This window comes from Penaeus japonicus, unplaced genomic scaffold (genome assembly GCF_977035675.1).
Source record: "Penaeus japonicus unplaced genomic scaffold, GWHDUDI00000001_assembly GWHDUDI00000004, whole genome shotgun sequence".
Taxonomy (NCBI): domain Eukaryota; kingdom Metazoa; phylum Arthropoda; class Malacostraca; order Decapoda; family Penaeidae; genus Penaeus; species Penaeus japonicus.
The window spans coordinates 8,214,673-8,227,172 of record NW_028234406.1 but is presented as its reverse complement, the minus strand read 5'-3'; the positions used below and the strand labels follow the sequence as shown (position 1 = coordinate 8,227,172).

Below are 12,500 nucleotides of genomic sequence, written 5' to 3'. Positions count from 1 at the left end.
GTAGTGTTCAAACTAATCTTGGTGTCACAAAAGCCAGTACCAAGCAGGCCTCTGGAAGAAGTTCACCAGATATTTTTGGAGAACAGTCAGATTCTCAATTTGATGATGACTTTGGTCTTACAGACACTCAAATGTCGTGTTTAGATGAAGCCTATTTTGATGGGATCAGCAATCCTTCACAAGACACCCAAGATTTTAACAAGCCTAATGGGAATATTGTAGTGAAACCCAATTTTAGTCATGAAGCAGCTAACGTCAAGAATAATACAACCCAAGAGATTTCATCCTTTGCCTCCAATACTCAAGGTACACACAATAAATCAGGAAGTTCATTTGGTTCTCCAGATTCACAGCTTAGTTTCATCAGCACACAAGGATCTCAGCCACTTCTGGATCGTTTCCAGAACAGATTTAAAGACACAGTGGCTGTTGATAAGACAGATGGTAGGTCTTCTTATACTGAGTATTTTTGTTGCTTTCACATTATAATCTCTTTCTAATCTCTATTTTATTGTTTATTGTTGTCATGATGCATATAATTCAATCATACTTTTTACCATGGTATTTGTTTTATAAATATTCTGATTTTATTTTCTAAATATATCTGCAGAACCAATCAAGACTGCCACAGAACGCCGTGCAGAGGTTGTTGCTGCAGCAATGGAAGCTGTTGAAATGACCATAAATGATGACTTTGAACTGGGCCCTTTCTTTGGACTCCCCTCCAAGGTGTTAGATGTGCTCAGTGCCCATCGTGGCATTTCGAAGCTCTACGGTGAGAGTTTTGTTAGACCAGTTAATTACATAGTGAAGAGAGATTTGCTGTCACACAGTCTAATTCTCTCAAGCTATATGCTCCCTTTGTTTAGAACACTGATATGAGACTATATTGCAATGACCATTAAACTTGAACATCATGAGTGTCATTTACGAAAATTGCATCCCACACTGCTATCAGTTTCAAGAATCAATTTCCGAGAGGCACATCAGTCCTTTTCTTCAGAGAAAATACAACCTAGTGCAATCCATTTTGTTAGCATAGTTGTCCAAATTTCAGATTGGCAGGAGGAGTGTATAATTAAAGGCTCAGGCTCAGAAAACCTCATCTTTTCTCTTCCAACAAGTGGTGGGAAGACCCTGGTGGCGGAAGTGCTGATGTTGCGGCAGTTGCTCCTCAAGAAAAGAAACGCCCTTCTGATTCTCCCCTATGTGGCTCTTGTCCAAGAAAAGGTCTGTCATTTTTTACTTTACTATTTTGTCTTTTATGTGGCTTGAAGTTTACTGTGATGTTTGATATTTGTTTGTGTAGTTTATCAAGTATTGGGGTTCATAGACATTATAATTTATGTAACTATTTTTTTCTTTCTGTCATTCTCTCCCCTTTTTTTAAATACAAAGGTACGTGGCCTAGCACCATTTGGAGTAGAGCTGGAGTTCCTTATTGAAGAATATGCAGGAAGTCGTGGATCCTTTCCTCCCAAGGCTAAGCGTAAAAAGTATGTTCTATTATGTGAAAATACCAGTATGAAAGGGAGTTCAAAGGATAGGAATATATTGAAAGAAATTATTTGCGTTACTTTATCTTTGGGGAATTTTGTACTTAAAAAAGGAGAAATTACTTGCATAACATGCCTGGTTATTTGTAGTTTTGTATTTTGTTACCCACTTAACCCATTGGCCGCGGTATTAATAAAATATGTATACAGTCATGTGGCGGGTTTATGTTGTATGGCATGGTCCCATCCACATATATGACTGATGCTGCCTTGACAGAAATGTCATCTGCTATCAGTGGGTTAATTTGCAAGCTGTTCTGGGTAAATACTTTAATAAGAATATTTGATTTTTGAAAACAACTTTTTATATGTGAATTTGCTGTTAGGTAAGTGAACTAAAAAGAGCCCTTTCTACTGATATAACCTTATACTGTCCATTCATGTGGTAACTGTAGCACTCACAGGGACTTTTCAATTTGAAAAAAAGAGAAATCACAATTTCTTCACATGCTCTTCTTATTAATTTCTTTGAGCTGGGTAATTCTGTGCTCTGTTTCAAGTATATCTCCTATTTCCTTGGATGTGTATTTTAGTAGGGGTGTGTTTGTATTCATAAATGGTTATTGCAGAAAATGAGGCAGAGGTGAGAGATGTAGGCTTACTGCTAGCTCACATCTTCCCTTTCCATTTATCTTATGACTGCATTTGTCTCTCATGTTGGCATTCTTGCACCCTCACTTATTATTTTTCAGCCTACCAATTATGTAGGAAATATACTTATACATTTGTAAAGAGTAGCTGTAAAATGACAAAGGAAAGTTTGGAAATGTGGGTAGGGGTAATGAGGGGTTATAAGTGCTGTGCTTAATTAACCATTTTACTCCAGGGGGCATGGAATAAAATCAGTGGTCATTCCATCAGGTGGCATGTATGTCATGCCTTGATTGTAATGTCATGATGTCCCTGCCACACAAGGAGCAGCTAGGAGGTTGTGCTGTCTTAGCTTTGAGTGTCTATATATTGTTAGCAGTTAATGGTAATGATAAATTATAAACATGCCAAGGCACTTTGGGTTCTCAGACACAGAAGGGTCTTTACAGGGGCAGGTCCATTCCCACAGAATGATACCAGAATGCCATCTCCAGGGCAGCTTATCACACCAGTGGAAGAGAACAGATAGAGATCACTACAGGTGGTGTTAGGTCTGTTATTCTGTGGTATCCAATGTGTGGACCCCTAGGAGATCTGTTCCTCAGGCCTCTATTAGACTTCGTTTAGCACTAGGTGTGTGTGTGTATCGTATTTATCTGTGGTGTTTGTTCTCTCTACTGCTTTTGTTCAGCAATTGTAGGAACTGTACCCCTATCTGTTGTTAGGACACGGGGTTGTGTGTGCAACTGTCCACAGCCCTTACTAGAGGAGGTGATCAAGTGGGTACCATAAACCTCCATCATTCTATGGGCCCATCTCTCTGGGCCAGGTAGTTAATGTTGTGTTACTACCATGGTTAGTAGACCCATGACTGCTCTGTGCTGATGCATGTGAAATGCATTAAATACATCTCTTGCATTGTAAAAATTGTAAAATTTTGTTATGCTTCAGCACTTGCACACACCTAGTTCTTCAGCCTCCAAAAGGTGCTTGACGTGGGCCATATCAATACCTCACTCAGCACCTCTAAAACATTCCATGTATAGCATGTATAGCAATGTTCCTGTTCTTTTGTTTGATTTACTGTCAGATGTGTCATATAAATACCCTAGATGCACAAAGCCAATTTAGTTAAGGTCTCCATTAAACAGTCATAGCTGATTCTTATAACTTCACACTAGCCTTATCAGCTATTAAAAACATTTTCCAACTGCCTCAATATAACATGTATTAATTTGCAGTGTACAGTGTCAACAATACTTTCACAAAGTAGGCAGGCCCATTGAATTTAACCCATTTACGCCTGGGCGATTCTGGCTCTGAATGGTCACAATGCCGGGGTTTTCAAAAGTATAGGCCTAAAGCCTTGGGATTCTCGGGCGCACTATCTGCGAGCCTGGGCTGTCCGCTCACTCACCCCGAGTGCCGGCCTCGACCAAATATCTTGTTGCCGGTGTCTGACGCAAAAAACACAAAATATGTCAGCACATCATCCGGTGCGAATGGGTTAAGAGAAGTCATAAGATTACTGAAAAATATTTGAACATTTGATTAGAATATTTGTCAAGTTAATTTAGTGTTTAGTGTGTAGTTTTTCAATGTGTTTTCAGGGACAGTAAAACAGCATTTTTAACCATCTTTTGTTGTGCTGTGAATTTTATTTTTGCATAATTGCTGAAGACCCATTATTGTGATAATAAAAGTATGATGTTTACAATTGACAGACAGTCATTATCACTAGGATGGAAATATCCAGCTAAGACAAGTACTGACACAATCTACCAGGAAATATTGCAAGGATGTTCTAAAAAAATTCTTTATCCAATTCTCAACAGAAGTGTACTGTATATAGCCACCATAGAGAAGGCATCCGGGCTTGTGAACTCACTGTTAGAAACCGATCGCATGCAGGAGTTGGGACTAGTGGTAGTGGATGAGGTCCACATGCTGGCTGAGCCTGGGGGTCGTGGTGCCATGTTGGAATCTGTCATAACCAAGTTGCGCTTTGCTGCCAGTAGGTACTCATTAAAAGTATTTATAAAACACTTGCACTTTTGTCTTTACTTTTATCACTGTTTTCATTATCATCAGTGTTACTGTTGTCTTCAGATTTGTGGTATATATTCATAGCTGCTATTATGATATTTGAGAAAAAATGTAATAAGTATATATACACCCATGTTTTTTATGAGCAGAAGCAAGACTATCTTGTTCTTTTCCTTTTTTTTTTATATATTTTTTTTAGATCATATGTTTTTGAATTTTCTTCATTTTTCTCAACAGGAAAGGTACAGCTAGTTGCCATGAGTGCTACAGTTGGCAACTTGAATGAGTTAGCAAGCTTTTTAGGTGCACAGTTATACACAGGAAACTTCAGGCCTGTAGAACTTGCTGAGTATGTGAAGGTAATTCTTCAATTTTTTAACCAAGTTTGTTATTGTTCAGTGTTCTTTAACTGACAGAAATAAAACTATTTCTGCACATTTGACATAATTTGTTCACTTATCTATAAAATCATGTACCTTTTTCTTCAACAGATTACCAACCAGATCTGGGAGATAAACACCACTGCCCGTGTTGAAGAAGATTTGTTGAAGAACAAACGTCTTAGTTGTTTTCCTGTGAGTCTGATATTTAAAGAGATTCATTTTTTTATTATTATTATTATATTGATAATCATAATTATAATTAGGCCATGTAGAAAGAAAAGTGTTGGCCAGCATCCATCACCTTCAGTTTTAGAGAAGAGTTTTTCTTTTTCTTCTTTTTCTTTCTTTTTTTTTCTTTTTCTTCTTTTAACCCTTTCCTGACAGGGCACGCGCTACGCAAAAACCCCTATGCCGGGCGATTGCAATATTGCATTGTAATCATCACACTGGCATGACGCCCCGGCATCGGGAGTTTGGCTGTGTCATACGGGTGTGACGCACCGTCGTCATTGGGTTAATCTTCCTTTTGAGCTTGAGATCCAACCAGATGGTTTAAAGAAACCCAAATCATTGCCCTGTGGCTTTGCGCAACTCCATAATGAGCTTTTAGCTTATTTGACTTGGCCACTATCCTGGGCAGTTGGCAGCCCTTGTGGATCTTTCTGTGCTTTTACTTTTCTATGGTATTCACAAGTAACAAACTGTTTTCATTGTTCAGACTTCATTTTAGATGTTCAAATACTTAACCCTCTGCAATAATGCAATATTAAGTGAAAAGAAATTCTACTTGTTCATTTTACAAGCCAAAGAGAGAAAACAAAGAATTTGAAATATATACAAAGGCATAGTTTTCTTAGGTGTTATTTAATCCATTGGTCGTGGTTTTAAATAAATAACTTACTCATTAGGCTGCTAATGGGTTAAAAGACAGTAACACTCAAAAGTAATTGAATATTGAAAAAAGATGATAGACTCTTTGATGTGCAAAAGACAAATCCAAGGGATCATCTTTTGCTCATGGGCTAGTCTGTTGTTTATTATTTGTTACAGTGTCAACACACACTTTCATTTCTGTAATGATGAAAACCCTTTTTTTAGTGTAGTTGTGTTTTATTTGACATTTTCTATGCTATATAAAGAAATCAACCTTTTCATTGTCAGTTCTTCATATTACTTCTTACATTGTGACATTGAAGGATAAACATAGCCGCTCCCATCACCCAATCCTCAGCTAGATTTCCCATGTAGTTCCGATGCAAAATTTCTCACTATCGCCACGTTCAAGTTTCTTAGATCCAATGGGTTAAGATAAAATCAGATCAGCATTCCTTGAATTGGAGATTGAAACAATTTTTGGATTATTTTTTTATTACTTCATTCATTATAATGTTATATGAGTTGAGTGTCATGTTGACAGATAATTCAAGATGGTTACATATATGAGCCCCCCCCCCCCCCCCCCACATTGCTTGGATTAATTTTGGTTTATATTTGCTAACAGTACTCGCAAGAGCAGAAGAAAATTGACATAGATATGGTGGGTGGCTTAGTTGGTGAGGTCGTGCCTGAACATTCGTGCCTTGTCTTCTGTCCTACCAAGCGCAACTGTGAGACTCTGGCAGAGCTCATTTGTCGAATTCTGCCCAAGGAGTTGACTAAGGTAGGCAATATTAGGTTGATTTTTTTTTTTTTATGTCTATACATTTGGATTTTGTGTGAGATAATATTTTTGCCAAGTGAGTTAAAGTGTGTCCTTATAGGTGCATTGGATACTTACAGGTGCGGGTAACTGAGAAACGCGCTCTTTACCGTGCCCTGTCTGAGGAGGGATCTGGGGTGGTGTGCCCGGTTTTAAGGAGGACCATCCCTTATGGTGTTGCATATCATCACTCAGGTTTGTTTGATTTTCTTTTTCTTTTTTACCTAGTGATACTACCTTCTCAGGCTATTTATGTAAATTAGTAGGCATGTTTGCATTAACTTGTTTACGCTGGGTGACAAAATATCACATCAAGTGGTGGCAGTACCTGCTGCCGGGGACAAGATATTTTGTCACGGCTTTCCATATGGCTGGTGCACCAGGTGATCAGGTCTGTAGCAGTTGGCCATGGCCAGATCAGGGGAATAGCCTGAGACATTAGGCTTACGCACTTGAAATACCCAGGCGTTTAGACCAGTCGGAGCCATAACAGCCCTGTTGGAAACTGGTTGAAGTAATACATGTAAAAATTCTTCTAGGCATATAAGAGCTATTTTACATATAATATAGAATATGATGACACAAAGGCGAATAGTAGAGCTTGAGCTCCTTTGCAGCTGAATCACAGCTAATAGCATTGTTGAGCTCGCTCCATGTCTTCAACCATATGTCTGAGATCGTGAAGATTCATTGAATCTGTTGCATGCGTCCGAATAGATAAACAAATTATGGATGTGAATATATCCAATACATTATGATACCAAGTATGAGAGAGTAGATACTGAAGAGCTATGACATTTTAGGACTGACGGAGGGAGAGAGACGACTCCTGGAAGAGGGTTACCTTGCCGGCACTCTGTGTTGCCTCTGCTGCACTTCCACTCTGGCTGCTGGTGTCAACCTTCCAGCAAGAAGAGTGAGTGGTCTGTTGTGTTCTCAATTGAAATATACGTTCTGGATTTTTTAGGTGAGATAATCAAGATATTCTGATGTATGAATTAGTAATGTTTGACTCTATGCACAATAATGATGTCTAGAATTAGCAAGAGTGTTGTGAGGGAAATATTCCAATAGAAATTATTAACAGTTTGATGTTTAAGAAGCTTCTTAAATCCTAAATGTTTACTCTAACAATTAGGTAATTATCCGGTCGCCATACACTGGGAGTGCCTTTCTTACGCGTGCAAGATACAAACAGATGGTAGGACGAGCAGGACGAGCAGGCCTTGACACATGTGGGGAGAGCTTCCTCATTCTCCAGCCAAAAGACACAAAAGAAGTAAGTAGCTTCTGGTGAATCATTATCATAAGCTGATATGTAACAGTATATCCAAATTACTAGCAATATGTATAAAATTATTCAAGATTTTAAAAAGTGATATGTTATTGCATTAATTCTTATATAGCATTTATCTGTCATTTGTGATTAAATGTGCATAAAGATGGAGAAAAGATAAAGTATATATATATATATTTATATATATATATATATATATATATATATATATATATATAATATATGTATATATATATATATATATATATACACATATATATATACACATATATATACATATATATACATATGTATACATATATATATACATCTATATACATAGATATATACATCTATGTATATATCTATATATATATATATAATGTATTGCCACAATATTCCTCAACACAATTATACATTCAGTAATTCATAAATTGCACAATGACTTGAAATTGAATTGAATAACCAACTCCCATACAACTAAATATAAAACCATAACTTCAGAAATAACAAGTCTTTTATCAGCCTGTACATGATGTACTGATGTGACTCCAAAACATCACAGTAACTCAGCATAAACTTGGTAATACATTCAAACTCATACTCAATCTTGCACCTTACAAGTCAACAATTTTACACAAAGGAACATCGACACACTTCAGCTTGCACACTAAATATGTTCATTCCAAACATTAAGATTTTAAGATTAACATATAAAGCTTCCATGTCATTTCCACCACACATCACAGGCATCATACTTAAATACACAAATACAGCAACACCTTTGGTGCCTCCCCCCACATCACATAGTAAAGTGGCAGGATGTGCATTCTATAAATGGAAGCCTAGGGATACGACATTTACAACATCTTGTCTAACTAGAATTTCTATAGATTTATATATATGGAAAAGGAATGACTTATGCATTTCACCAAGAAGTAATGTAATCTCAACAGTTATTGTTATTGAAAAAATAATTAATCTTGACTTTGACAGGCTGGACTGCTTTTACTGTCTCCAATAGAAGTATGTACGTCCACACTGGCAGACCAAGAGTGGCACGGCCTAACGGGTCTGGTGTTTACCTCCTTGGGCCTAGGAGTGGCTATAACTCTTCCACAGTTAAGAGCTCTAGTTCGATGTTCACTTCTGGCCCTTCAAGCTAATAGGCTACATGTAGATGTGGAGGCTCAGGTGAGGTCCTGGCATGTATTTGTTATTTTGTACAATTTTTTTCTTTCCTTGCTGTAATGCATTTTAATCCCCTTCTTCTTGAGCATTAAGAATCAGGAACATGACATACATGATGTTTGGGGATTTTGGATCACTGTGTCATTTTATTGTTTAATTTATGCTTACTAACTTGTTTTCCTAATTATTTCTTTAGGTGATTAAAATTGTGGAAGACCTAAGAGCTCAAGGTCTTGTTCGTATCAAAGTTGACGTCCCGGAACCAGAGTCCTCTAAAGGATCTGCAACTAGAACTTCAGGTACAGAGAGGTGTCATTTTGCACTACCTTTGATGATACAGGAGACATTTTGTAGGGAAGAGGAGTGACAATTTTTATATATCATTGTAATGACCTTTTGGTACTATTTTGGCTTCCCTTTTTTCATTTTCATATTTCCTCCAACTTAATGCGTAACTTTAATAGTTTGTGCTATGGTACATGAATATTACAATAGAGGATGTACAAAAATTTGTTACTAGGTTCATTGCAAGTATGGATACTTTAACATCAAGCTGTATATAATGAATGCCAAAATTTAAAATAACAATTTTTTCATAAGGCATTTATCAGTTGTGTAGCAGCTAATTTACACTAAAATCATATGCACATATGGTTATATTTTTCTTTTTCAGGAAACAAAGCAAGCCAGAGTGAGACATCCCAAAATTCTACAATATGCAGTTCTTCCACAACAAGCCTTCCATCTCTTGAAAATGATATGGCTCAGGTTATAAACCGTCCTATCAATGAAAAGGACATACTTACTGTTAGCAGACTAGGCAAAGCAGCTGTCAAAGGTTAGTATACCTATTAAGTTGAGTAGTTTGAGAAGTATAAAGTCAATTATGGATGAATGCACTTGATATAAAAAATGGTCATGGTTATCTTAACTGATTGCTGAGCCATGCATTGTCCAATTTTGGTTTTGTTTTACCAATTTTCTTTGACACACAAATAGGTCCTCAAGAAGTTAGTCACCAAAGAGTCTATTAGTTGGCCTTCCCAACCTTATCTGTTTATCCCATTCCTTGAGAGGGGGGGGGGGGTAAGGGACTGATATTGTTGTTAGTAATGATGACATTAGTAATAGTAATGATAGTAATGGGAATAACTTTTTTTCCCCAAAGATTCAAGGAAAGGGATAAATAGGTGAAGTTAGGTAAGACTAGTAATTGTCTCCTTGGTAACTAATATGACATAACCATAGTGGACTGTGCATGTCCCTGTCAACAGTGGGTCAAAACCTAGTAATCATTATGACAATAGAAGGTATTCAAGAAAGTATTCAGGGATTAATTTTTTGCAGGGAACGTTGAACTGAAGCTGGCTGGGCAACTGTACAAGGATCTTTCCCATGCTCGTGAAAACCTTGCTGTCAACAGCCACCTCCACCTGTTATTCTTAGTGACTCCCTATGATGCAGCTGAGAACATTAAGATCATACCCGATGTTTACTACTCTGCGGTCAGTAAAGTTCACACCTTTTGCAGTCCTTATATTTGTAGTTTAGAATTTTGTTTATGTACTTTATGTGAGTGTGTATGTGTGATGATCTAGATATGGTATCTAACAGAGCTCTCTATGTCTAGTATGGCAGAGGGTCTAAGCGGGTACCTAGAACAATGTGGACCGTGCTGTGATCCAGGTTGAAGCTAAACCTGGGGAATGCGCATGACCACTACATTATTCATTAAGTCATCTAGGTGATATTTAAGAATGCTAAGAATTCAGTCCAATTTTTGTTGTTATTGTTGTTGTTTGTGTAATTTTGGAATTATGTAATTCTTCAAATTTTGTAGCCAAGATAATGGAGAGGCATGTGAATTCTATGCATATTAAATATCAGCTATTATCTTCTTCACTACCATTATCATCCATGTGCTATGATGATTTCTTGCGCCCCTGAAGAGGGAAATCGGCATGAAGCTGCCCTTAATGTTGACCAAGTTTTCAAACTGAATGCACAAACATGAGTTTTATTCACAAACTGTTTGAAGAATACTTTTATGTTATGAGCCTAAGTTTCTCTAAGGGATTATTTAAAAAAAATCTGTCCATTATTTTACAGTATAGTAAGCTTGCTACAGATGAGGTAAAGGTGGCCAAAGTTTTGGGCATCACAGAGGCAGTTATGGTCAGGATCAGCATGGGACAGAATGTTAAGGTTAGTTGTACAATTACTATCAGTAATTATCATTCTTTAAGATCCAATTTGAGGTGAAAAGACCAATCAGTAATGTTCTTATTACTTGATAAAGACATGGAAGTCACATGTTTCATTGATCTCAACTTGATTTGAAAACAATTGAAATTTATATTACTGTAATATTGTTATTGTTTTTCTTTTTTTTTTGCATTAGACTTTGCATTCCCTGATTCATAATGTCTCTCAAGTTCTTCCAAATTACATATTTATATTTGGTCACTGTAGAATATACTTAATGAAATATTTAGTATGCCTTGTGTTTATTAGGGGAATATATATAATAATAAAGCTATTCAAGTTACTCAGCATTTTTGGAATTTACAGAAAGTGAAGGAATCGGTTCTCAAGCGCTTCTATTTGGCCCTTTTACTTTTCCAACTGTGGTCTGGCATGGGTATATGGGAGGCCAGTGAGATGTTCCGAATACACAGGGGCTTCACACAGCAAGCGCTTTCCTCAGCATCGGCATTTGCATCCTGTGTCTTCCATTTTTGCCAGGTAAACTTGACGGATGATATTACTGTTGTTTGTCCTTTTGCTGTGGTTTGGGATATTCCAGAATTTGAAAGTTTAAACCCAATTCTAACAAGAAGATTTCATATGTGCTGGATCTTTATACACAAAGATGATAAATTCTTCTTTGTGTCTATTTATACAACTATAAAGATAAGAAAGAAAGAAATAAAAGATTCTCTGCCCTAAGACATTTCACATATGAATGAGTAGACAATTTGTTGGAAGGGTAAATTAAAAGGAAACCTGTTCAGAGATTAACTTGAAGGTAGTCCATTATTAACAATGGATCAGTTACATTTCTAGTTGAAGGAGGAAATTTGCAGTTAACTATTTATCTATTCCAGGAATTGGAAGAGTTGTGGGCATTCAGAGACCTTTTAGCCAACTTCACTCGCCAGTTGTCAGGTTGCTGCACAGCTGAACTGCTTCCTCTGCTAGACCTGCCTTCTGTAAAAAAGGTAATTGAAATACTGTTTTATTTAGTAGATAAGCCAAGATTCATATTAAGTGTTTTATTTACACAAAACATTTTCTTTTATATCCATGTTATATCCGGTTTTATATACCTTAGTTATACATGTTGATTATTAGATTAAATTTTTTTATGTATGACATCCAAAAACAGACAGGCCATGATTATGATAGTTGTTCTCTCTGGATTACAGGGCAGGGCGCGTCTACTCTACAATGCAGGGTATCACACGCTAAAAGACATTGCAAATGCTAATGCAAAAGATCTGACTCAGTGTGTTGACCACTTACCATTACGCACTGCTGCACAGATTGTCAGCTCAGCAAAGGTATGATTGTCAATTAGGAGTATACTTAAATCAGGATTTTTTAAGCAATAAAAAATTATCAAAAATCTTGATGATATAACTAACAATTTGCTAGTAATTGTTATTAGAATATTTTTATAGAAGAGTTAGGATTAACCTTTGTACGTATGCCTAAAGGTGAAAGCTTACTTTATATATATCACCATAGAACAATAA

General features: G+C 36.8%; 1 protein-coding gene across 2 annotated transcripts in view; it reads left to right on the top strand.

Annotated features, from left to right (window-relative positions):
* The window catches only part of mus301 (mutagen-sensitive 301), a 15,252-nt gene extending 2,894 nt beyond the window's left edge, over positions 1-12,358 (top strand). For both annotated transcript variants that reach the window (XM_086535990.1, XM_086535991.1), the window contains 19 exons: positions 1-444; positions 611-775; positions 1,058-1,230; positions 1,399-1,496; positions 3,983-4,161; positions 4,431-4,552; positions 4,685-4,768; positions 6,078-6,236; positions 6,356-6,470; positions 7,079-7,191; positions 7,414-7,554; positions 8,548-8,745; positions 8,939-9,041; positions 9,416-9,580; positions 10,090-10,247; positions 10,852-10,947; positions 11,314-11,487; positions 11,850-11,963; positions 12,171-12,358. The exon at positions 1-444 is cut by the window's left edge and continues 978 nt beyond it. In XM_086535990.1, the coding sequence (XP_086392116.1) occupies positions 1-444; positions 611-775; positions 1,058-1,230; positions 1,399-1,496; positions 3,983-4,161; positions 4,431-4,552; positions 4,685-4,768; positions 6,078-6,236; positions 6,356-6,470; positions 7,079-7,191; positions 7,414-7,554; positions 8,548-8,745; positions 8,939-9,041; positions 9,416-9,580; positions 10,090-10,247; positions 10,852-10,947; positions 11,314-11,487; positions 11,850-11,963; positions 12,171-12,311 (2,942 nt within the window). In that variant the 3' untranslated portion in view covers positions 12,312-12,358. The remainder of the gene's footprint in view (positions 445-610; positions 776-1,057; positions 1,231-1,398; positions 1,497-3,982; positions 4,162-4,430; positions 4,553-4,684; positions 4,769-6,077; positions 6,237-6,355; positions 6,471-7,078; positions 7,192-7,413; positions 7,555-8,547; positions 8,746-8,938; positions 9,042-9,415; positions 9,581-10,089; positions 10,248-10,851; positions 10,948-11,313; positions 11,488-11,849; positions 11,964-12,170) is intronic.
* Positions 12,359-12,500: the final 142 nt, after the last annotated feature.